Raw genomic sequence first — 27,690 nt, forward strand, 5'->3', positions numbered from 1 at the left:
ACCAAGAGTCAGATGCTTAACTAACTGAGCTACTCAGGCACCCCAGGAATTAAATAACCTTAGACAAAGTCACTTAACTTTTATTCTGGGCCTCAGTTTATTCTTCTGCAAGGCAACAGAATTAGACTCATAGGTTTATTCAGCTCCAAAAATTATCAAATATGTGAATTAAAATCGAACAATAATTTCCAAAGTTCTCATGAGGTATCAGAGTTAAACACTGGACATTCTTAATACGTTGCTCTAACACACAGCTGTCAGTATTTGAAGTATACTCTAGACCTAGGGACTATAAACGTAACTTCGAGAGCCACTGTTCTGCTTTAGGTTCTGGTCTCTGTCACTTACCTTCTAAGTCTTCTCCTAATCTATAAAATGGAAATAATCAAACACCTTCAGAATCCACATTCTGGGGATACCATAAGGTTTAAAGCAGTCAACTTCTATAAAGAACCCTCTTAAAATAAACCCTCAAAATGTACTAGCCATTAGTTATATGAAGAAAAATACTCTATTTGTAGAATAAAATTTTGTAGAATACCTAATAAATAAAATATATTTAAAAATTTTAATTATATGCTTTAAATAATATAAACTTTTATGTACTAATATGTAAAAAATATAATTTTATCCTCTCTAGCTCTCTCTATAAACATACACACATACAGTAAGTGGTCTCTGTATACAAGAAAGTTTCTCTTAATTTCTTTTCTTAAAGTTTATTTATTTGGGGCAGGGGAGGAGCAGAAGGAGAAGGAGAGAGAGAAACTTAAGCAGGCTCCATGTTCAGTGCAGAGCCCAACGTGGGGCTTGATCTCACTATCGCTGGATCACAACGTGAGCCTATATCAAGAGTCGGACGCTTAACTGATTGAGCCACCCAGAGGCCCTGAGAGCCTTCTTAAAGCATAAGGTAAAAGAATTTGTGGCTCAAAGACAAAAGTGCACAAGATGCAACAATGAAAATAAAACACTAAGGAACTATTGCTATTATGATAAAAGGTGATTTAAAACAAAATTTTTTAAGTTAATACTAAAAATATACTCATAAATCTTAGCCACATTTATCCCTATATGTAACTGGAATTATGTGTTCATATAAAACCTAAAAGATGAAGTTCTGTACTTAGCACTGAATCAATTAATTATTAGTTTTTTCTGACTACAAAAAAATCTATGTGAATTTTTAGTCTCTTTTTCTTGAGTTTTCATCCACAGAAATTCATAGAATAATATTTACATTAAAAGAATAATTATATAAATGCTTTTGAGTAGTCACATTTTCCTTCAAAGTTATGATTAACCATGAAATCCACAACTGCTTCTCCAAATACTACATGCAGACAAGAGACTTCATAGTTGGGGGGAAAAAGAATTATGTTGTGATTCTTAAAAAAACTGTTTAAAGTTCGTGGAATTCAGAATAATTGAATAATAGTGAAAAATTTCTTACTGGACACAAATAGCCAAGTATCAGATGTAATTAAAGAAAAACATTGTAACTTCCACGTATAATGTATAAAAACACAAAAGAAAAATATGATGCCAGTAAGTAAAATAGAAGAAATTCAAGAGTTTGCCCATGATACTCCCACAAACTGCCCCCGGTAAGATACAGAAACAGTTTACTTCTTGACTCTATAAATGAAATCTAAGTGAACAAAATTTAACTGTCCTGGATAGTAAAACAGTAAGATTCCTGGGATGTATAGGAAAGAAAAAAAAACTATATTTCTATTCTAGAAATATAAAATATGTACCTCAACAGATCAAACACATTACCCAACAAGATAAAAGACTTATTCATAGTTTCAATTTTAAGTAATTCTAAAAAGGGAAAATTTCGGCAATCTGATGAGAATATTTCCCTAAAGAAAGGATGGTTCATTCACACAACTAAACTGATATATACTTTCCATAACCACACTTAATAAGTCATCATTAATCAGCCTTTGAGGCAGATGTGGTTCCCACAAAATGGACACAAATAACTCAGTTTGTTGTCCTTTGTTCATTCTCAAAAGCCCATTTAGTCTGTACCTTGACATTTTAGTTTAAACTATGTTAATTATAGGAAACTTCACAAGCTCTTTTTAACATCATAGCCTGATGGTTCCTAAATATAATTGAGTTGAATGAAATAAGTATTAGTTTACATGAAAAATCCAAACACCAAGACTAAAAAATTGTTTTGATTAAAATATCTTTAAAGGTTACACATATTCAAACTCAATTTTACTTTTATTTTCTAAAAGCTACAAGTCCTACTGCAATGTATCAAATATTAACTATTTTAACTATGTTAAATGAAAAACCAAGGGATAAAGACAAACAGTTATAGTAGAAACACTATCTGGACAGAACCATGATGAAACATAGAAAAACCAACAATGTACTGAGCAGGAGGTTACACCTGTCTTGGGAGCACTTAGATATCGATATCTATGGGTTAGAGATCCTGGCCTTTGGTTGGGGGCTTTGTCTCAGATCACGAAGTAAGTGGTACAGACTTTTACACCTACAGTAAACTAGGAGACTGGACAAAACACATGGAACAATTCTTTTCAGGCATTGTACCATCAGCAGTGTATGATTTCTGACTGTTGAGAGAAGCAATGAGGAAACCCTACAATGGCTCTGGCTTTTCATTTGTAGATATATTTCATGTCTATGGCAAAATTCAAAGAGAAAGAGTCCAAACAAAGCATGGTGGTCTTGGGGTGCCTGGCTGGCTCAGTCTGAAGAGCATGTGACTCAGGGTTGTGAGTCTGAGCCCCACGTTGGGTGTAGAAATTACTAAAAATAATAAATAAATTTTAAAAACCCCAGCACGGTGGTCTCGCTGAGTTGGGTCCCCTTGAGACTCTGATATCCAAAGCTGCATTGCAGGCTAGGGTAAGATTCCATTAGTCCAGGCAAAGTACAAGTGCTGGGAAAGCAACTAACAGGGAGTTGTAAGCTAAACAATTCCTAGAGTTCACAAGGACTAGGAAATACTTGAACTTCAACCAGCTAGAGTGCAGAGACTCAGCATTCAGGGAAGACCCTAAAAAGAGCCTAGAGTAAGAGTTACTCCGGATAGGCCATAATGCATTTTTTTTAAAGCCTTAACAGATCAAGTTGATCCACAGGTAATTTAACTGCCCACCAAAACAGAAAACTGATGCTCTGCAAAGAAAGACAACGAATCCATAAAATCAACAATTTTAATACTACATGTTCAGCATCCAATAAGGAAAAACTAGATCTGTGAAGCATGAAAATACGACCCATAACTAGAAGAAACATTAGTCAATAGAAACAGAAATGTCAGACATAACGGAATTAGCAGAGAAGAACCTAAAAATAGCAAATACAAATATGTTCAAGGATTTAATGCAGCAGTTGGCAACCTTCAAATTACAGGCCAAATTTGGCCCACACTAGTTTTATTAAAAAAAAGTTTCAAAGAATACAGCCATGTCCATTCACTTACAAATATCTCTGGCTAATTCTGTGTGACAACGGCAAAACTGAATAGCTCTGAAAGATTCTATAGTCCACAAAATCTAAAATATGTATTTTATGGTCCTTGACAAAAAAAAGTTTGCTGATACCTCATTTAAAGGAAAACATAGGGGTACTTGGGTTGCTCAGTCGGTTACGTGTCTGACTCTCGGGTTTTGGTTCAGGTCATGATCTCAGAGTTTTGTGGGTTTGAGCCCCATGTTGGGCTTTACACTGACAGTGCAAAGCCTGCTTGAGATTCTCTCTCCGCCTCCCCCACATACATACACTGTTTGTCTTTCTCAAGATAATAATAATAAAAAAAGGAAAACACAAACACACAAGCAAAGAAATGGAAAGTATAAAAAATGGAACTTCTAGACCTGAAGATAATATCTGAATGGAAAAATTCATTGGCTAGATTATCAACAGATTATAGACAGACACCACAGAAGAAAATATTAGAGAACTTGGACAGGGCAATAAGAAAGTATCCAAACTAAAGGATACAGAGAGTAAAGGCTATGAAAGAAATGAATGACAGTGACCTGTGGAATAATAACAACCAGTTTAATATACATGTAATTGGAATCACAGAAAGAGAGGAGAAGGTGTGTGTTGGTGGGAAGCAGTGTGTGCAGAAAAATACTTAAAGAAACAGTAGCCAAATATGTAAGGTTTGATGAAAAGTATCAATCTATCAACTCAAAAATCGGAGAAACTCAAAAAACCTGAGTCAGGATAAATACAAAGAAAATAAAACAATCACTGAAAATCATCATAATCACAATCTAATCAAATTGCTATTAACTCAATAATGATGAGAAAAATCTCAAACAACTGGAGGGGTAAAGTTAAAGTAACTGTGGGGAAATATAGATAACACTTCTCATCAGAATAATGCAATATAAAGACAATGGAATTACTTCTCTGAAGTAATGAAAGAAAAAAATCTAGAATCCAGAGAAAATATATTTCCAAAATAAAAATAACATAAAAACATTTTCAGATAAACAAAAGCCAAAAAAAAAAAATCTGCTGTACCAGATCTGGACTATAATAAATGTTAAGGGAAGTTCTCAGAAGAAAAGTGATACCAGATGAAAACCTTAATGTATACAAAGTATTAAAGAACAATAAAAATATAAAAGATCTTTCCTCATTAATAATCTTTTCAAAAATAACTAGTGGTCTGAAGTAAAAACTATGGCACATATAGAAGTAAAATATATGACAACAGCAGCATACATTATGGGAGGGAGAAAATGGAATATACTATTGCAGAGCAGTTAAGTTATATATATTTTAAAAATGCTCCATCCAAAGAAAGATTAAAAAAAGAATAAAAAATGGGTGGGACAAAATAAAAAATAAGTGAGACAAACAGCTTGAGGGTATACTTAAATCCAACCACACTGATAATTAACTAATTAATTATAAACTGACCAAACATATGAATGAAAAGGTAAAAAGTGTCAGACTGGATTAAAGACATGCCACCTATAAGAAGACCATTTTCTTTTTCTTTTAAATTTATTTTTATTTATTTTTGAGAGAGAGAGAGAGAGAGAGCATGCATGAGCAGAGGAAGGGCAGAGACAGAGGGAGAGAGAGAGAATCCCAAGCAGGTATTGTGAGGCCAATGCAGAGCCTGATGCAGGGCTCAATCTCATGAACTGTGAGATCATGACTTGAGCCAGAATCAAGAGTCAGAGACCTGAATGAGCTACTCAGGTACTCCAAGAAGCCCATTTTATTTACTTATTTACAAAATTTCTAAAAATGTTTATTTTGGAGAGTGAGAGAGCACGTGAACAGGGGAAGGAAGGTAGACACAGAACCCGAGGCACAGGGCCCGAGCCCACAAACTGTGAGATCATGACCTGAACTGAAGTCAGACGTTTAACTGACTGAGCCATCAGACGTTTAACTGACTGAGCCACTCAGGTAGCCTGCAAGAAGTCCATCTTAAACATCAAGACCCAAAAGTAAAAAAAATAAAGAGATGAAAAAAAAATAACCCATTTTGAAATAATCATAAAAAAATATGGAGTGGTTATATTAATATCAGATAAAGTAGGCTTGACAGTAGGGAATATTACTAGAGATGAATAAGGACATTTCAAAATAATAAAAGTGCTAATTCTAGGGAAGAGAGATATATGTAGGCACTTAATTACAGGGTAAAATACATAAAGCAAAAACTGACAGAACTGAAAGGACAAATAAATATCCACAATTACAAGTGAAATTTTCAATATCCTTCTTTTACTAGTTGACAGAACAATTAAATTGACAACCAGTACGGATACAGAAGACCTGAACAATATAGAACACTCCACCCAACAATAGCCAAATCCATATTCTTTTTAAGAACACATGGAACAGCCATCAATTGTATTGATGACCATATGATCTGGTATAAAACAAGCCTCAGTGTATTTGAAAGCATGTGCCATGCAGCAATGTAAAGATCAACATAAGGAGCACTACTCCAGGAAAAGTGGCACATGAAGGTGCTAAAGGCTAATTTCTGCAGTTAAGGTCAGTGTCGCATGTTTAACCTATGTGGTGGTAACCAAAGGAAGCCACACAGTTCTCTCTAGCCCAGACTATTATTTTCCCCAGCACAGGTAGCTCTATAAATTCCCTAGAGATCAAGTCACAAGTAACATTCATTAACTATACTTAAAACCCTGAGAGTTCCTAATTACTGTCAATGAAGTTCCCGTTAATGCTAAGGAGGTTAAATTTTATGACTGTCTCATCCAAGTGGCAGGTTTTAGGTCTTTTTCTTTTCTTTCTCTTTTTTTCCCCGATAATCTAGTATAGTTATTCTAGGTGAAGTCACAGCAATAAGATAGTTCAGCTATTGTGACATATCAGACATCTGGTTTTGCTTCAGTTCAAAGCCTCATATATCTAGTCTCATGAGATGTATTGCATTATATTTTCCAAAGTTTTGATCATGGAATAATAATTTTGCCTTGTCCAGGATGAACGATGTTGTGTTTGGCCAAGGAATAGTATGTCTGGGTGAGAGCAAAATCATAGTGAATGTGGGGGTAAAATTTCTTATAAGAGCAGATATATGCATTTGTAGAAGTGTTTTAACTTTTAAAATATTCTTTTAAGATAAATTTTAAAAGTTAAATTTCTACCACTTAATTTCTTTCACGAGCAGTATAAAAGGGGAAGTTTTAGTGAGTGATTGAAAATTTAACAAGAGACAATTCTATGAGATCAATTTGTACTCTAACTTCAGGAATTAATATGCCAAAAGTTCTAAGACAAATTTAGAATTTAAAAAAATTGTCCTAAACAGATAAAAGTATCATGCCTGAAATTATACAACCAAAAAACACCCTAAAATGGTGGTCAAGTTGTAAGTAGCGCCCAGATAATAATGTACCTACAGAAGCTCTGAGAAAGGCGACGTAGAACCACAAACACAAATTAGGATCTTTGTAAGAAAGGAATGGGGTGTTCACAGCTCTGAAAAAATTATACTAGTAAAATGACAGACTTGTATGTGCACTGCTGCTTCATTAAAAAAAAGTTTTCTGCCTTTGAACTTTACTGTTGGGTTTATTTAGGGGCCCTTTTTGCAGATATATTTTTTAAAAGCAAAAAACCTAAAATGGTCATATCAACTAACTGTGAGCCTATTTAGCCAAATTCTTTATCAACCCAGATGAAGAATATGATATCACATTAAGTACCAGCATATAAGTATTTGTATATAGGAGTTTTTGAAAGGAAGATAAGCAGACAGACAGACAGATATTCCTCCACCTTAGGCAACTCCCTTAGAACTGATAAAACATTCCTAATGACTAGAGTTGTTTGGACAACATCTGTAATGTCAATTCATAGCCCAATCCATCATCCGTACACAGAAGTCAAGTGAGATCCCAAAGGCAAAATTTCCAATTAGTTTTGTCTGGAAAGTTTAGGGCAAAGGTAATAAAATCAAGAATCTTGTGCTGATTCACTGGGAAAGCATTTGTTTGCCATACTCCTTTATACTAAGGCACAAAAGGAGTCAGTGGTTAGGCTGGGATGTGATTCATTAGGAATATCTGGGTGATAAATAAATGAAAGATGACAAATGGTTGTCTGTACAACTTACAAAGCCTTTGTTTTCTTTAAGTCTGACTTTTAAGAGACTTTAAAATGCTTTTGCAAACAGGAATTCTATGTCTCAAATTCTTTTAATCATTGCTTTTCTCATCACAGTCAGAGAACAATTTACCTAAGGTTATGGCGTATAGCAAATCATTCTAGAAGGCTGAAGCATAAAGTTACTGATTCCAATAGGCACTGAAAAACTTAACGAGTGTTCACATTACTTTTTGTGAGGAAGTCCCAATTTTGCAAGTTAAGACTCTGGTCACTCTATATAAAATTCAGTATATATAATGTCAAAAAGCAGTAGTTTGAGCATTAATGTGGGTTTGTTCTGAATCTGTTACTTATTCCTTTTTTTAAAAAGATTTTATTTTTAAGTAATCTCTACACCCAACATGGGGTCTGAATCACCACCCTGAGACCAAGAGTCCCATGCTCCACTGACTGAGCCACCCAGGCGCCCCCACACGTTTTACTTACCTTCTCTAAACCTAAGCAACTTTTGATCATAAAGTTGATTTAAGAGTTCAAGAGAAGTGAACCACATATTATAGAGAACTTTGAAACGGGTTATTATAGGGGCGCCTGGGTGGCTCAGTCGGTTAAGCTTCTGGCTTTGGCTCAGGTCATGATCTCACGGTTTGTGGGTTCGAGCCCCGCGTCAGGCTCTGTGCTGACAGCTAGCTCAGAGCCTGGAGCCTGCTTCACATTCTGTATCTCCCTCTCTCTCTGACCCTCCCCTATTCCCACTGTCTCTCTCTTGTCTCTCAAAAATAAATAAAGAACATTAAAAAAAAAGAAAAAGGTTATTATAAATTGTTTAAAATATATACCCAAAGGACAGATTTCAGCTAAACTGAATCTCTTTACATTCATTAAAGTATACATTAATAAACAGTGATTGAAGGTAAGGAAGTAAGCCAGTCTATGCATCCCCCTTTTGTTTTGTGAAAACCTGGCCCTACTGTCCTGGAGACCTTGGTTTCTTCTTCTGATGTGGTGATACTCATAAGAGTTAATGGATGAGTCACTCCTTGGGGAAAGGCAGGGAGAAGAGCTGATCATGCCTTCATCAAAAAAGTGCAAACAGACCTTTTCTAAGAAGGGCCTGTTTGGTCTTCCCGCAAGAGCCCTGAATCACTGCATACTTATAGCCAGAGTCATTCGACCTATACCGAGCAGTATCCAGTTGTACCAGAATCCTACTTTTGCCAATGTCTTCCCTCATTTTTGTCTTATACAGGGATAGACAGGTGAGTAATGAAGCATGAAGCAGAGTCAAGCAGAGAAAAAAGTGAAGAGGTTGGTTAACAATTTTTTAAAAGAATTCTTGTACCTCATAGCATTAAATCAATACTACAATATTTCTCTTATACTGAACCTACTTCACTATTTCATTTCAATCCATGCAGTTTTCCAAGTAACATTTACTTCAGGCATTAAAGAGCCAATAGTCAAAAAGTGTAAGAAATGTCTACACCTAAGGAAAAAACCAGCTTTTTAGTAGCATGAAATAAAGTACTATGTACATACTATAAAGCACTTGTTTATTAAAGAAAACAGGGCGCTATATACAGAAAGGTTCTATAAATATTCAAAAGCAATCATATTTTAAAATATACAATTATTACCATATATTTTTGTTATGAAATAATTCTAAACCTTAAAGCAGAAACAGGCGGGGCGCCTGGGTGGCTTAATCGGTTAAGTGTCTGGCTTCGGCTCAGGTCCTGATCTCACGGTTCGTGGGTTCGAGCCCCGCGTCAGGCTCTGTGCTGACAGCTAGCTCAGAGCCTGGAGCCTGCTTCACATTCTATGTCTCCCTCTCTCTCTGACCCTCCCCTATTCCCACTGTCTCTCCCTGTCTCTCAAAAATAAATAAAAAGAACATAAAAGATATTTTAAAAAAAGCAGAAACAGGCCTCTGAATCTTACACAAAGGCAAATATCTCATAACTAACTTTCTTTATATTTATTTTATAACAATGAAAGTAATTTTTCTATTATAATGGTCATATTAAATAAATGACTCATTAATACTATTCAGATGATAATGCCTTGATGTTGTAGCTTTTAATAAAACCCAATATATTCCCCAATGTACAGGTGAATTGTTTCAAAGCTTTGCTATATCCCAACTACATCTAGACAGAGCAACTCTAATGCTTGCAACATGTGACTCTCCTACCCACTCAGGAATTCAATGGTTAAAATATACATGCCAAAGGGAAAAGTTATCTGTAGTGTCGAGTCAGCCTTCTATTTACAGATCAATATTTGGGTGCCTTTTACCATTATTGTTGATAGTTATTCTCATTAGATTTCTTTTTCAAAGACTGGGGTTTTTTGAAAGGACTATAGGGCTTCTAACGGCTTTGTCCAGAAAACTGCTCCACCTAGTGTCACAGCTGTTCGCATATTTGAGACTTGTAAATTCCTGTCAAAGGACTCATTTCTCTGTTACTGTTAAGTAGAATAAACTTAATAAATCATAAATGGCACATGCAGTATACAAATGGATCTTTAAACATCTGCTTGTCTTATAACTTGGTGAATAATAATGTACGTGCGTTAAGGAGCATGCCCAAGATATATTTCTCTTTATCAAGTACCAAAGTTCCTGTTTTTGTTAACCCGGTTGTTTACAGAATTATGAATCATATTTTTCTAGTACTGGGAAATAATTCTAAGGTGGCTACCAAAGCAACCCAACTGTTTATAATGCTCTAAGCTTAATCCATAAATTACCTACTTCTCATAATGAATGCAATGTTGTAAAAACCAGTATTTAATAACTGCACACATCAACGATTACTGCATGAAATTAGAATTAAATCTTGCTGTCATCAGGCAGCTCATTTGGAGGCAATTTCCTCATTTTCCTTGTCATGCAAAATTTGTTCTTTTTCCCTTCATGGTTTTCTAGACCACTCAAGCACTTGCACAATTATATTCTCTTATAAACCATCACGTTAAGTCTAATATTATGACTGGAAGAGAGATGTGATCATCTTTTTGGCAAATGGATGAGTTTAATGAATGTGTCTTGTAAAAATCCTCAGGAGATGGCTAGCTCACTAAGGCTCCCAAAATCAATATGCTTCTTCTAATGAACTACTGTCACCCCATGAGTTAGGGCAAGGTAAACTACAGCTTGAAGATCAATGTGTTTCTGTGAATAAAGATCACATTTCTTTACACACTGTGCTTCGATGCTTTCTCATTGCAATGACAGATCTGAGGAGTTGCAAGAGAAACTGCACAGCCTAAGATATTTACTATTTGTAAAGTAGAGAGTAGATGTAGTTTTATTTGCTGGGGAAACAAAACAGAGGCTGTAGTGATGTTCAATATAAAACTATTACACAGAACAAGTGAAAGCTACAGACAGCTTTGGTCGTTTTTTAACAACAGGCATACCCTTCCTACTGTCACTGCTTCACATCAGGTAGCCACTACCTCTCACCTGGACAACTGCCTTCTACCCGGACCCCTTATTTTCAGCTGCTTCCCCACCAAATCTACCCTCTACAGTGCTGTCAGAGTTATGTTCCTATCCCACATGTTAAAACTTGTTTGGAGAACTCTCTGTGACACAGAAAACATAAAAACACCCTACTTTTAAAGCTTTCCACAATCTGGCACCAATGTATTTTCTCATATGGGTCTTCTTCCCATTTCCAAGATTTCCTACTTTCATCTCTGACTGCCTATCCCTCAATAAACCCATCTTCATGAACTTCTCCTATTCTTTCTTCAAGGGAATTCCCCCCTATTTTAGGGGTCTTATAACAATTTATGAAAGTCACTATGAGAATATCTATATTCACCACAGTGTCCTGCAGTGTAAGTATTTATGTAATATATCTCCTCTGTTCTTTATTGACAATTCCTTTTTTTTAGTAATTCACATAGTATTTCAGTGTTTTTTGCACTAAGTAAATGTTCAACCTTTTTTTAAATTTTTTATGTTTATTATTGAGATATAGAGAAATATAGCATGAGTAGGGGAGGGGCAGAGAGAGAGGGAGACACAGAATCCAAAGCAAGCTCCAGGCTCTGAGGGGTCAGCACAGAGCCTGATGCGGGGCTCGAACCCATGAACTGTGAGATCATGACCTGAGCCGAAGTTGGACGCTTAACCAACTGAGCCACCAGTTCAAGCTTTTTGAAGTGAACTAAAATGAATTATTACAGTGATGATTTATGAAAGAATTAAATTTTTTGAGAATATGTAAGACAACCCATTCGCTCTCAGTCTTAGTTCGAAACACTTTCAGAAAAATGAATGTTATCTAATGAACAGTTTCTGATTTTAGGAAGTGGTTAGATACCAATTTAAAATAATTGTAGCAGGGGCACCTGTTCAGTTGGAAGATCATGTAACATCTTGTACACCCATGTGGGGTGTACAGAGTAAATGGACTTCTATAAATAAATAAATAAAACTTGAAATGGACTATAAAATTGTTTTTAAAAAAAGAGTATATACACTAAAATAGGACATTTAGGTATAGCATATACAGAAAAGTCCATTATATGTACATCTTAATGAATTATTACAGCACAAGGATCCTCTAGTCAGATCAAGAAATAGAAACATACCATAGAGGAACATATCCTATTGTTGTCAAAGCTGATTACCAAGCTACTGTAATGAAAACTGTTTTCAATTGGTCTCTCACTTTCTACAAAGTTTTGACTAATATTGCACTGATTCTGTGGATAAAACTGGGAGAAATCACAGCCTTGCAATATCATATCTTCTAATTCATGAACATGATATTCCTTCTTTTTATCTAGATTTTTCTGCTTCCAATATTTTACAATTTACGTAGAAGTGAACCACATCTTTTATTAGATTTATTCCTAGATTTTTGCTTTTTTTTATAAAATGCTTTTATAAATGGTACCTCTAAAAAATTTCACTCTAAATGTTTTTATAGTATATAGAAATATAATTGTTATTTATGTATTGATGTGGCATCCAACAATTATACTCTCCTATTAATTCTCCAAGTTTGCGGAAGTTATCTCTTTCTCTCTAAAGTTCTGCCAAATTTTGCTTTTTATTTGTTTTTATTTTTATTTTTTAGACTAAGCTCTAAGCCCAAAGTGGAGCTTAAAATCATGACCAAGATCTAGAGTCACATGCTCTGCAGACTGAGCCGGCAAAGTGCCCCAAGTTTTGCTTTTCTTCTTTTTAATGTTTATTTAGTTTTGAGAGAGAGAGAATGCATGCAAGCAGGGAAGTGGCAGAGAGAGAGGGGAACAGAAGATCTGAAGCCAGCTCTGGGCTGACAGCAGCAAGCCTGATGTGGGGCTTGAACTCATGAACTGTGAGATCATGACCTGAGCTGAAGTTGGACACTCAACCAACTGAGCCACCCAACCACCCCCAAAGTTTTGCTTTGTATATATTGAGTACATATTATTAAATAAATACAAATTTATAACTGTTATAACTTCCTGGCGAATTATTCTTTTATTATTAAGAATTGATGCATTCTATTAACACTTTCTGCCTCATACTCTACTTTGATTTCAGTACAACTATATAAGCTCACTGACATTGAATCGCTCGTATTTTTCCATCCTTTTACCATAAATTTTTCTGTGTATTCATATGTTATGTATGTAGTTTATATACAGCAAATAGTTAAATATTTTTTTACATTTATTTGGACAATAGAAAGGGATTTTACTTACATTTATATAATTATTGATATATTTGGGATTTAAATCTACTATCAAATGCTTATTCATCCTATTTATGTTTGTTTTGTCCATCCTAGCCTTCTTTTGGCTTGGCTTTTAAAAAATTACTCAATTTTTAACTGCTCCTATTAGCTTGATAAAATTATATATTTTTGTGGTGTGTACCCTAAAGATTATAAAATAAATCCTTACTTATTACACTGTTATACAAACAAATATCTTGCCTTTAACCAGCAATACAAAGACCTTAGAATAATTATTCTTCAGTAATTTCAATTATTCCACATCTGATTTATGGATGATGTATTTTAAATCTCTCTATATTTTAATCTCTTAAGACATTATTACTGCTTTTAATGTCAATCTCAATTTAAATTTATCCATATATTTACCCTTCTTACTTTTCCTTTGTTCCCGAATCTCTGGGTTTCAATCAAGAATCACTTTCCTTCAGGGGCCCCTGGGTGGCTCAGTCAGTTAAGCGTCCAACTTCAGCTCAGGTCATATTGCAATTTGTGAGCTCAGGGCCCCGCACTGGGCTCTGTGCTAGCAGCTCAGAGCCTGAGCCTGCTTCAGAGTCTGTGTCTCCCTCTCTCTCTGCTCCTCCCCTGCTCTGCCTCTGTCTCTTTCTGTCACTCAAAAACGAATAAAGGTTAAAAAACGTAAAAAAAAAAAAAACCAACCACTTTCCTTCAATTCAAAAATATCTTTCAGTATTTCCTTTAGGGAATATTTGCTGGTGACAAACTGTTTCTGTTGTTTTTTTGTTTGTTTTTAAAATATCTTTTAATATCTTTATTTTACACTGTTCACAGGAGGATATTTTGAGTACAGAATCTTCTGTTGGTGGCTATTTTCTTTTAGTCCTTTATTTAAAGGTACCATTCTGCTGTCACCTGTTAACTTCACGACAATCAATGACAGCAGGAATCAGTCTTACTGGGGTTCCTTTAAGAACCATGGTTTTTTTTCCTCCATTTCTTTTGTTCTGGACTTTCTCTCTTGCCTATTTTGCAGTTTATTAGTCTTCCCTTAGCTATATCTACTGAAAGTTCATTAACTGAGTTCTTAATTTCAGTTGCTATGTTTTTTCAATTCTGAAATTTCCATTTCGTTCCTTTTTAAAGTTTGCAATTCTCTGGCAAAATATTCAAACTTGTTTTCTATTACCTTGAACATACTGCTTTAGATTAATACATGTATAACAACTTCATTAAATGGATCCCCTATAGATCTCTTTCTATTATTTCTTTGTATTGATCAAATTAACTTGTCTCCTCAGATACCTGATTACTTTTGACTGACTGCTAGACTTACATATAAAAAATATGGAGTTAATGTGAAGCCTAGAATGATTTTATTTTCCTCCAGACTTAAGATTTAAGCCTGAGCTTCAGTCCCTGTAAGGGCTAATTTATATCTAATTCATCCTTACCTTCAAAGTGTGCCTCCTTAGGATTCTAATCAAAGGCTGCAAGTTCATCAAAGCATATCATTTGCCAGTATCATCTGTCTAGGTTTCCTCTTTAACATTAAGGTTGGCTTTATAATTCTTTGGGTTTTTTTTTTTTTTGTTTTACTCTATGAGACCTCTAGGCAGACTTTATTTATTTATTTATGTTTTAATTTTTTGTTTTTTATGTTTCTTTTATTTATTTTTGAGAGACAGAGAGAGACAGCTGGAGCAAGGGAGGATCAGAGAGAGAGGGAGACACAGAATCCGAAGCAGGCTCCAGGCTCTGAGCTAGCTGTCAGCACAGAGCCCGACGCAGGGCTCGAACCCACAAACTGTGAGATCATGACCTGAGCTGAAGCCGGATGCTTAACCAACTGAGCCACCCAGGCGCCCCACAGGCAGACTTTAAAAAAAAATTTATTTATTTAGAGGGAGAAATTGCACATGCACAAGTACAAGTGGGGGATGGGCAGAGAGAGAGGGAGAGCAAGGGCTGTCAGCACAGCCCCGACAGGGGGCTCAATCCCAAGAACCATAATATCGTAACCTAAGCTGAAATCAGGAGTTGGATGCTCAACTCATAGAGTCACCCAGGCACAAGCGTTTTTGAATTTTATCAACCTTTTAATGATACTTTCATGACAGTATTGCCTAATCTAACATGCCTGGAACTGAAAGAATGAGCAGTGATTTTCAACTATGCTATGACATACTGCTATATTAGAATCAATTGTGGGACCATTTGTAGTAATGTGGATGGAACTAGAGTGTATTATGCTAAATAAGTCAGTCAGAGAAAGACAAATACCATATGATTTCATTCATATGTGGAATTTGATAAATACAAAACAGATGAACATAGAGGGGAAGGAAAAATAAAATAAAAGCAGAGAGGGAGGAAAATCATAAGAGACTCTTAAATAGAGAGAACAAACTGAGGGCTGCTGGAGGGGAGGAGAGTGGGAGGATGGGCTAAATGGGTGATGGGCATAAGGGCGCCTGGGTGGCTCAGTCAGTTAGGTAGTCGACCTCAGCTCGGATCATGATCTCATGGTTCGTGAGTTCGAGCCCCGTGTCAGGCTCTATGCTCACATCTCAGAGCCTGAAGCCTGCTTCAGATTCTGTGTCTCCCTGTCTCTCTGACCCTCCCCTGCTCACATTCTGTGTCTCTCTCTCAAAAATAAATAAACATTAAAAAAATAAATGGGTTATGGGCATTAAGGAGGGTACTTGTTGGGATGAGCACTGGGTATTATATATGTAAGTGATGAATCACTGAGTTCTACTCCTGAAACCAATACCACACTGTATGTTGAGTAATTTGAATTTAAAGAAATAAAATAAATAATAAAAATAAATAAATAATAAAAGGCATGCTAGACTTATGCAAAGAAAATTTAAAGACTAAAAAATGTACAGCAGCTGTGAGAAGTTTTATTAAATTCTTAGAAGAATTAAAAAAAATCAATTGTTGGAAATGCTGCTTATAATTTCTTAAGAGTAATAGTTAAAGTGTGTAAAATGAAATGACTGCCTTTTAAATAAAATCAGAGTAAGAATAATGATAATAGTAGTAGCTATCATTTGAGAACCTTATATATACTAGCCAATGAACTGAAAAGTGTACATGAGTTATTTCATTTAATCCTCAAAACAGCCTTATGCAATAGGCATTATTATTATCATTTCCATCTTCAGCTAAATAAACTAAAGTTTAAAAGTTAATAAATTTGCCAAATATCATAGTTAGTAATATTTGACCTGGCATTCAAACCCAACTGTTTGACTCTGTATATGTCCGATTACCTCTCATAATAGGGAAGATTTCAGTCCCGTAACAACCTTCAATCACTTGCATATTCTTGAATGATTAAGAAAAGACTGTAATTATGGAATTATATCTAAAATTGGGCATGCCAGTGGAGTATGTCCTGCCTGCAAATATTTATGTCACAATGTAAGGAAAGGCTAATAACTGTTAAAGTAATTAAAACTACTAAGAAAACTTATTTTCATTCACATGCATTGTAGGTGTAAATACAGATGAGTATCAGAATATGCCTCTATAATCTAAGTGGAGCTATTTAAGGGTTTCATGTTTACCCAGAACAGAACTTGCAAATACAGCAGTTACACTGGTTGTGTCAGCAATGCCACCTAGTGGCAGTCAAATGTAGACATATGCAGGGAAAAGTTCTAGAAGATTCGTTCTTAACCTGCATGTGTTAAGAGTCTTTGGAGAAGCTAATATTATAGGTCCTTTTCGCCAGAAAGATGAATATTTTGTAAAGACATAACAATATGTATAGTGTTTCAGGAATTAATAGACCTCTTGAAGCCCATTTATTGACTATAACAATTAATGGAACAAACCACCTAACTCAGAGGCACAATTAACTTCCCTTGACCCTTGAGAAAAAAATCATCCACTTTCCCTTCCTTTACTCTCTGGTTAGTAATCACTATTCCTACATAAATAGTATCTAACTTTTCCTTTGTGGTTAAATATATATTCTCTGAAAACTACTAGATTTCCACTGTTTTCAAATTAGTTTAAAAAATTTGATGGTAGCCCAAACTAGTCATTTTTCCCTCTTGATTTTCATTAAATTTAATGTGAATCAAACAACTATTTGTACTTCTCATGTTGAAAGTAATGAGGATTTTCAGGGCATCTGAATTAAGTTATAACTTTTCAAATATATCTAAAATATAAATGAATTGTTTATTGATAAACAAAAAATTAAGACAGTTTTTTCATTTTATTTTACCATTTTTTAAAATGTTTTTTATTTATTTTTGAGAGACAAAGAGAGAGAGCATGAGGGAGGGTCAGAGAGAGAAGGAGACACAGAATCCGAAGAAGGCTCCAGGCTCTGAGCTAGCTGTCAGCACAGAGCCCGACACGGGGCTTGAACCCACAAAACACGAGATCATGACCTGAGCCGAAGCCGGACACTCAACTGAGTGTCCAGGCACCCCTATTTTACCATTTTTTGAAATCTTAAGTAGGATCCACGCCTGATGTGAGGCTCAAACTCATGACTCTGAGATCAAGAGTCACACATTCTACCAACTAAGCAAGTCAGATGTCCTAAAACAACTTTTCCATTTTAAAGGCAGATATAAGGTATCTAATTAATATTCTAGGAAATATAGTAACCCTTTGGGATCATCATTTAGTTGTACAATAAATTATAATAAACTAAATGAAACTTCCAAAAGAGGTAACTTTGGTACTGAGAAGGACCTAATTGGGAAATGTTACCTATTTAGGAAAAATTTCTTAAGCTGTGACTTCCAGTAAAGAGTACCATGATGAATAATGCATTATATCTTTTCCTTTTGTTAAATTTGGTTTCTTTTGCACCTATTTTACTGCAAATTATTACCAAAAGAATAGTTAAATTTCTGACCATACTACTCTCCTAACATGGTCACTTGTTTTCTTGACTGAGGAGTTATATGTTGCATATGGAAAATGTGCCAGTTTCATTGGTACAAAAATATATGGCATGAGAATGTTAATATCACATCCCTAAGTGAGAATAAAGCCTCATAAATGAAAGGAGGTATAATTAGGACTTTCCAAACACAATAAAATTTCTCAGATACAAAGCAAAAGGAGTTGTCATCTATAAGGATAAACTCTGTTGACCATCTGTCACAAAGAAAATGTTAAGTTTTTAAAATAGGGGCACCCAGGTGCCTTAGTCAGTTGAGTATCCAACTCTTGATTTCAGCTCAGGTCAAGATGCTGTGGTTCATGGGCTCAAGCCCCCATGGGGCTCCACACTGACAACATGGAATCTGCTGGGTTTCTGTCTCTTCCCTCTCTCTACCCCTTCCCCACTCTCTCTCTCTCATTCTCTCTGTCAAAACAAATAAAAATAAACTTTAAAAAAATACATAGGGTTGCCTGAGTGGCGCAGTCTGTTGAGCATCCAAATCCTGGTTTTGGCTCAGGTCATGATCTCACGGTTCAGGAGTTTGACATGGACAGTGTGGAGCCTGCTTGGGATTCTCCCTCTACCCAGCCCCCCTGCTCTCTCATGCTCACTCTCTGTCTTGCAAAAGAAATAATCTTCAAAAAAAAAATATATATAATACATATAAATGATTTAGAATAGCTTCTTAAATATCACAGGTCAAATTTTTATTTTTACTATTTATTATTTTATTTTTTTAATGTTGATTAACTTTTGACAGTGTGAGTAGGGGAGGGGCAGAGAGACAAGGAGACAAAGAATCCAAAGCAGGCTCCAAGCTCTGAGCTGTCGGCACAGAGTCGGATGCTGGGCTCAACTCACAAAATGTGAGATCATGACCTGAGCCGAAGTTGGATCCTCAACCTACTGAGCCACCCAGGTATTCCACAGATCAAACTTTTAAACCTTTACTGGATTCTATTTTACTTCTGGCTTCCTGGCTATTTTTCTCTCTATTCTATAATGCCAAAGTTTACAAGTGGACAGTCTTATTGATGAATTTTTTTCTTCCACATCTACTTTACTATTGGTTATTGACTACCAGGTGATAAAAGACATATATAAACCCAACTACATGACATTTTGGAAAAGCCAAAACTTATAGAGACAATAAAAGGATCAGTGTTTACTAAGGGGTCGCTGGTGGAGGGGAGGTGGAAGGTAGGAATAAGTAGGTGGAACACAGGCAATTTTTAGGGCAGTAAAACTATTCCATATGATGCTGTAACAGGGAATACATACCATCATGTATTTGTCAAAACCCACAGAAGTGTAAAACAGAAAGTGTACTCTAATGCAATTAATAGGCTTCGGTTAATAGTGTATCAATACTGGCTCCTGAATTGTAACAAGTAAGCCACATCAGAGTAAGATGATGATAGGGAAACTATCATTGTGCTGTACATCTGAAACCAATACAATCCTTTATATCAGTTATACCTCAACAGAAAAAAACAACAAAAAACAGGGGAACCTGCGTTTGTGTATTAAATGGTATGTAGAAGCTTTATTCTTTTTTCTGCTCAATTTTTCTGCAACCCTAAAACTGGTCTTAAAAAAAAAAGCCAGAAAGAAGGAAAGGAAAAGGAAGAGGAAACGAAGGGAAACAATGGAAAGAAAGAAAGAAGAAAAAGAAAAAAGTTCTTAGTCCTTAACAAATTTCCCCTTTCTTTCTGTCCAACCATTTGTACCAGCAACCCACCTGGATCAGGTGAAAATCTCATGTACCTTGCAATGTAATTACAACATCCTTTTAAGTTTCTCTTTTCAGATACTTATAATATGTACTCAATAAACAACTGAACACAAAACTTTTCTACTCAGTTAATGGTATCAACTCAAGTAAAAACCAATAATTCTCTTTGGCTCCTTCCCCCTTAATGAAACCATAACATCTTTGTGATTATACTAATAAAATTTCTGTAAGATTTGTCTTGTTTCATCCCAAGGCTACTGCCACTCCAACCATTCTTCTGAAATATTTAAAATGTATGCCATCTTTTGTTTTCATTCTACTTGACTTTTCCTCCTCTCCATACTTCCTGCTCCTACCACGGAAGCCCGTGTCTCTCAGAAGGGCTCTTATAACTGCCCATCTTCTTTCCCTCCCATTTTCAATCTATCTCTCACACTACAGCCAATATCATATGTTCAAAACACAGATCTGGTCATTTTACTTGTATTTAATTTTAGTGCATTTGAAGTAACTCTAAATGTTAATCACAAACAAAAATCAAATTTACTTAATGCTGAAAAAAGTGGCCTCATCCACTCTGGACTCCAGTTTATTATTATCAGTAGTAATGCCATAAAACTTTTATACAGCTAGTGGCGCCTGGGTGGCTCAGTCGGGTGAGCGTCCGACTTCAGCTCAGGTCATGATCTTACGCTCTATGAGTGCAAGACCCACGTCGGGCTCTTTGCTGACAGAGCCTGCTTTGGATTCTGTGTCTCCCCCTCTCTCTCTGCCCCTTCCCCACTTGCACTTTGTCTCTCTCTCAAAAATAAATGAAAAAAATTTTTTTAAATTCTTAAAAAAACCTGTTACACAGCTCTTACATTTAATGTAAGTGTTTCAGATGTTCCCTGATTAAATCTTTGTACTTGCTGAACTAATATATATAGTATTTACTTTAATGGAAGAGTATAATACCTTCCTGCAAATAGCTCTTGAAGAGTTTCTTCTACACTTGTGAAAAGTCTAACTGCATTCCATTAAATCTGCACTCTGATCCACCAGAAGAAATAACTATTTATGGAAACAAAGACTTGATTTTTCACTCAAATGAATTTTATAATAAATGATTATTTATATGTTTCTAAATCTTTTACTGGATATTAATGGAACTAAAATATTAATGTTTTTACATCAAGACATTTTATAAATGTCACCTTATAGAGGTTTCTGATGGATATGAAAATAGGAAACACATAACTAACTTCCTTGTTTCAAATTTCTTTACCGTAATTTATTATGCAATTTTTTAGTTTCATTAGAATCTCTTTTAAGATTCAGCAGAATCTACTACCTGGGTTACTTTTTAGTACTAATTTAGTACTAATTTAGATACTTCTAAATTAATCCAGTGCTACAAATGAGTTCCTTAATCTGGTTTTCTCAAAGAATCTCAGAACAGACTGGTAATCTATAACCTCTAATTCCTTTTCCTCCTTTTCCCTCAACCTCTACTATAGTATTATACGTCTTAAGAATGTAGTCACTAAAGAAACACTGATATGGATTAGTTCTCTGGGATTTATGTCCCTGTTTGGGACTAAACAGCAAGTAATCGTGAACAGAATTCTAAAATTCCAGATTTTAAACTCCCATAAGCTTGGAGAAGTTATGAATTATAGATTAATTCTCAAATTATTCTTCAGACCATTAATTCAGCAGCCTTCTGAACAATCATTCCTTAATATTTACCATACTGCTTCTGAAATGAATTCACTGAAGCATAAAGATTGGAAGTCTTTGCTGTGTTGAACTTTACTCAGCAATCAGCACTGCTGTGACAACTTTTCACCCGTCTTTCCCCAATCAAGATCAAGCTGTTTTCAAATATGGAATTGTTTTCACTTCCTCAGCAAAAGGAATAGAGTGAAACAAGACAGGAAACCATGGCACAAAATATGATGAGCACTCACTCCTCAAGCCCATATTTACACAAGAGCGCCATTTAACCTCTGTGCCTTAGATGTCTTGCTCATCACCCTCGGGTCCTAGCTCTGCTATTAGTTCGGTTCGTGTAAAGAAAAACCTATCTTTTATCTCGTTTTCAACTAAAATAATTTTTTAGGAGGGGTGCGTTTTATACTTTGATTTAAAAGGATTTACGTAACTTTTAGTTCTACATGTGTTATACTTCATTAACGACATTCAGTAAGAATACCAAAATTACTATCTAGCTGTGTGTATGTGGTACTTGAAAACGTGAGGGAAGACACCATTTCTCATTTGCTGATTAACAGAGAAAGCAAACTGTTCAAATTAGTTCTAAGCCTTACATAAAATTTTGTACATTTAAAGAACTTAAGCTATTGGGGTGCCTGGGTGGCTCAGTGGGTTGAGCGTCCAGCTTTGATTCTGGGCATGATCTCACAGTTTGTGGGTTCAGGCCCCGCATCACGCTCTGTGCTGACAGCTAGCTCAGAGCCTGGAGCCTGTCTTTGGATTCTGTGTCTCTCTTTCTCTCCGACCCTCCCCTGCTCACTCTGTGTGTGTGTGTGTGTCTCTCTCAAAAATAAATTAAAAAAACATTAAAAAAAAATAAAGAACTTCAGCTATTAAAACGGTTACATAAGCAAAAGAACCATTATTCCAAATCCTGGAAAGAACATTTCCTGGCTGAATTAATTTAAATAAGCAATCTCATTTGCCCCAGGGTTTTCCCCTCTTCTCTTTCTAAATCCTCAACCCACAAGGAAAAACAAAACAGAATTCTAAATCAAACTTAAAAATAGTGATTTGAGGATTAGAGTGCTTCTAAAATGCAAAGGTAAATAAATAAAAAACTTAGAATTTTAATTCCTAAAGTAAAAGGACCAATTAAAACATCTCTTTCAATCTTGCTTTTTACAAGTTATTCTTACCAGATAAAGGAGGAAGGTGTGCAGCCCTGTTCCAAGCCCAACAGAAGACAAAATTCCTAAGCCTATCCAGTAGGCATATAAAAGAAACTGTTTCTCTATACGTTGCACATACTGAAAAACAAAAGGGATGTGGTGGGGGATAAAAAAAAGACCTGTTAAACAAAAATACATTATTTATCACCTACAATCAAAATAAAACAAATAAAATAAGTTTCTAATAGGAAGAAAGCATTAAGAGTAAAAATTCCTTGAAGAGGCCTAATTCCTCATATTTATGACAGCAGAGAGACAAAAAAAATTTACCTAATTAGAATACAGATATTGTTTTTAGATCTTTAAAGTCTTACTATTGTGAATGACATTTACAGGAAAAATGCACATTGCTAATAATACGACTTAACTATGAGAATAAGTTTTAAAAGTATTTAAAAGTTAAAAAAAACTTTAAGAAAGTACCATAATAAACAGTGGTGAGAGTGGGGCAATTGTTTATATATTTGTGAATGGAATATATTCTTCTTAATCAAAGTAAAAAAATGGAATACAATTATTTGTGTATATTTAAGACCAGGATGCTTTTCTTTTTTTTTTTTAATTTTTAATGCTTGCTTATTTTTTGAGAGAGAGAGACACACACACAGAGCACAAGTGGGAGAGGGGCAAAGAGAGAAGGAGACACAGAATCTGAAGCAGGCTTGCTCTGAGCTGTCAGCACAGAGTTGGATGCAGGGTTCGAACACACAAACCGTGAGATCATGACCTGAGCCAAAGTCGGATGCTTAACTGGCTGTGCCACCCAGGTGCCCCGAAGACCAAGATGCTTTTCACTCAAGAGCAAACTGAAGTCCACTGAGCTATGGACTTCTTGGAAGCATCCCAGATATTAGACTCTAGACTCTCACATCGGCAAGTAAATTCATCAAACCAGCTCCTCACAAACTATTAATGGCACACATATATTTCTCTAAAATACCTCAAAGAAATGCATTTAAAACTGTAAAAACTTCTCTGAAATTAGAGGTTAATTGCTTTAAAATATAAAACAATACCACTTTAGAACCATTTCCTATTACAATATATTAACATTTTGATATTTTTAATAAAAGTTTTGACTAAAAGCCATCAGGAAAGTTACATTTGAATCCTTGAAAATAAAAAGAAATGATATATGCCAAATATAAATGCTCAACAGCCATGAACTGCCACAATAATATTTTTAATATTTGATCTTTTAAGACATTAAAATACCATTTGTGAGACAAATATAAAAAGTAAAACCAAATCTAAAAACATGGAGGGTAGAAACTTTATCAAACCCCCAACAGTCCCATTTTGAAACTGTTTGGGATTAGGGAGGATACAAGAATAGAAACAGAGGTGTGCCTGGGTGGCTGAGTAGGTTAAGTGTCTGACGCTTGATTTGGGCTCAAGTCAGGATCTTACAGTTGTGAGATCAAGCCCTGTGCCGGGCTCTGTGCTGGCAGTATGAAACCTGCTTGAAATTCTCTCCCCGCCCCCTCCCGCCCCTCCCCAGCTCAGGCTCTTTCTCTCCCTCAAAATAAACATTTAAAAGAGGGGGGAGGAATAGAAAGAGTTGCTGAACTTCTTACCTGTTGATGTGCTCCTTCAACATAATACGTAGCTATAAGTACAGCAAGCAGCAGTAAAAAAGATACCACAATGCTTTGACGATGCCATAATCTTAAAAAACAAATTAAAAACAAGAATAAATAAAATATCTCATAGTCTCATTTTTAGGATTTAGCCCTCCCAAAACAATTTCTTGTTGAAGCACTTAGGTTATTTAGCATAGCTATAGAATCAGTTCTTTTGGGCTAAATTGTTTTGTCCTTAAACATGATGGCCTCTTAGGGTACAGAAGGAAGTCAAGAGAAGATACATGGGTATAGGACACCCAGTGTCTTATCATAAACCCTACTGTTGCCTTTCCCTTACCCAAAACACTGATTTAATACAATGAAATATATATATAAATGAAAAGAGCACTGGCCTTCAAGTTAGAGGACCTGGATCAGAGTCCCTAAGTATTGCACTTTGATTAAGAAGCTTAACCAGTCTGATTCTATGTCTTGTTTTTAAAATCATAATATAGTTGGGGTGCCTGGGTGGCTCAGTTGGCTAAGCAACAGATTCTTGGTTTTAGCTCAGGTCATAATCTCACTGTTTGTGGGATCGAGCACTGCATCAGACTTCTTGCTGTCAGTGCAGAGCCTGACTGGGATTCTCTCTCCTGGTTTCTCTGCCCTTCTCCTCTCTCTCTTTCAAAATAAATAAATAAACATTTAAAAAGAAATAAAAATTTTAAAAAATCATAATACAGTCGACCCTTGTACAAAATTGGTCTGAACAGTGCAGGGACTACATGTGAATTTTTTGCAGTACAGTACTGTAAATGTATTTTCTCTTCCTCATGATTTTAATAACATTTTCTTCTCCCTAGCTTAGTAGATTTTAAGAATGTTAGTATACAATATATATAATAAAGTCTTCTGGTCAAAGTAGGCTATTACTGGGGTGCCTGGATGGTTCAGCAGAGCATCTGACTTTCAGCTCAGCTCATGATCTCACAGATCATGGGTTCGAGCCTTATGTTGGGCTTTGCCCTAACAGCAAAGAGCCTGCTTTGGATTCTGTCTCCCCTTCTCTCTGCCCCTCCCCCACCCCTCAAAAATAAACACACACAAAAAAATTTTTTTAAGTAGGCTATTACAAGTTAAGTTTTCAAAGAGTCAAAAGTTACACACAGATTTTCAACTATGCGGGGGTTGGCACCCCTAATCCCCATGTCATTCAAGGGTCAACTGTAATCATATACTCATTTTACTGGTTTCACAGAGTTGCTTTAAGGATCAAATGAACTGAAAAATATAAGAAAATGTTTAATAAACTATGTACAATAAAAATGTAAGATATTATTAAAAATAATAATTTGGGGGCCACTTGGCTGACTCTGTCAGTAGAACATGTGACTCTTGATGTTAGGATTGTGAGTTTGAGCCCCACACTGGGTGTAGAGTTCACTTAAGTTAAAAAAAAAAAAAGGCATCCAAATCAGCAAGGAGGAAGTCAAACTATTGAAAATTCTTCGCAGACAACATGATACTCTGTATGGAAAACCCAAAAAAATTTCACCAGAAACTGCTAGAACTGATCCATGAATTCAGCAATGTTGCAGGATATAAAATCAATGCAAAGAAATTGCATTTCTATACACCAATAATGAAGTAGCAGAAAGAGAAATGAAGGAATCAATCTCATTAATTAACAATTGGACCAAAACCCATAAAATACCTAGGAATAAACCTAACCAAAGAGGTGAATAATCTATACACTGAAAACTATTGAAAGCTTATGAAAGAAATTGAAGAAGACACAAAAAGCTGGAAAAATAATCCATGCTCATAGATTGGAGGAACAAATATTGTTAAAATGTCAATAGTACCCAAAGCAATCTACATATTCAATGCAATCCCTATCAAGACAACATCAGCATTCTTCACAGAGCTAGAGCAAACAATCCTAAATTTTGTATGTAACCAGAAAAGACCCTGAATAGTAGCCAAAGCAATCCTGAAAAAAAAAACCAAAACTGGGGGCATCACAATTCCAGACTTTAAACTGTAATCATCTCAAGATACTATGGTACTGGCACAAAAACAGACACTTAGATCAATAGAACAAACAGAATAGAGAACCCAGAAATGGACCCACAAAAGTATGGCCAGCTACCCTTTGACAAAGCAGAAAATAATATCCAATGGAATAAAGACAGTGTCTTCAGCAAATAGTGTTGGGAAAACTGGACAGAGACATGCAAAAGAATGAACCTGGCCCACTTTCTTTTTTATTTTAAATTTTTTAATGTTTTTTTATTTATTTTTGAGAGACAGAGAGAGACAGTGCAAGCAGGGGAGGTTCAGAGAGAGAGGGAGATACAGAATCTGGAACAGCCTCCAGGCTCTGAGCTAGCTGTCAGCACACAGCTCGACACGGGGCTCGAACCCACGAACCATGAGATCATGACCTGAGCCAAAGCTGGACGCTTAACCGACTGAGCCACCCAGGTGCCCCAAACCTGGACCACTTTCTTACACCATACACAAAAAGAAACTCAAAATGGATTAAGACCTAAATGTAAGACAGGAAGCCATCAAAATCTAAAGGAGAAAGCAGGCAAAAACCTCTTGGACCTCATCCACATCAACTTCTTATTCAACATATCTCTGGAGGCAAGGGAAACAAAAGCAAAAATGAACTACTGGGACCTCATCAAGATAGAAAGCTTCTGCATAGCAAAGGAAATAATTAGCAAAACTAAAAGGCAACCTACAGAATGAAGAAGATATGTGCAAATGACATATCTGATAAAGGGTCAGTATATAAAAATCTATAAAGAACTTAACAAACTCAGCACCAAAAAATAAATAATCCAGTGAAGAAATGGGCAAAAGACATGAATAGATACTTCTCCAAAGAAGACATCCAGATGGCCAACCGACACATGAAAAAATGCTCAACTTCACTCATTATCAGGGAAATACAAATCAAAACCATAATGAGATACCACCTCACACCAGTCAGAATGGCTAAAAGTAGCCATGCAGGCAACAGCTGATGTTGGCAAGAATGTGGAGAAAGAGGAACCGTTTTGCACTGCTGCTGGAAATGTAAACATTTGCAGCAACTCTGGAAAATAGTATGGAAGGTCCTCAAAAAATTAAAACTAGAACTACCCTACAACCCAGCAATTGCACCACTAGGTATTTATCCAAAGGATACAGGTGTGCTGTTTCGAAG

The 27,690-nt window shown here is 35.6% G+C and overlaps 1 protein-coding gene and 1 long non-coding RNA gene across 2 annotated transcripts in view; one reads left to right on the plus strand and one right to left on the minus strand.

Moving 5' to 3' along the window:
- Positions 1-27,690, minus strand: part of VMP1 (vacuole membrane protein 1) — a 126,398-nt gene that overhangs the window by 70,452 nt on the left and 28,256 nt on the right. Inside the window, exons 4-5 of the mRNA XM_029926782.1 lie at positions 24,483-24,573; positions 22,873-22,983 (exon numbers count right to left, since the gene is read on the minus strand). Of these exons, the coding sequence (XP_029782642.1) occupies positions 22,873-22,983; positions 24,483-24,573 (202 nt within the window). The remainder of the gene's footprint in view (positions 1-22,872; positions 22,984-24,482; positions 24,574-27,690) is intronic.
- LOC115281456 lies at positions 5,871-9,130 on the plus strand. Its single transcript, XR_003904321.1, has 3 exons — positions 5,871-6,030; positions 8,861-8,919; positions 9,030-9,130. It is a non-coding gene; the product is annotated as an uncharacterized LOC115281456 (long non-coding RNA).

This window comes from Suricata suricatta, chromosome 17 (assembly GCF_006229205.1).
Source record: "Suricata suricatta isolate VVHF042 chromosome 17, meerkat_22Aug2017_6uvM2_HiC, whole genome shotgun sequence".
NCBI classification, from domain to species: domain Eukaryota; kingdom Metazoa; phylum Chordata; class Mammalia; order Carnivora; family Herpestidae; genus Suricata; species Suricata suricatta.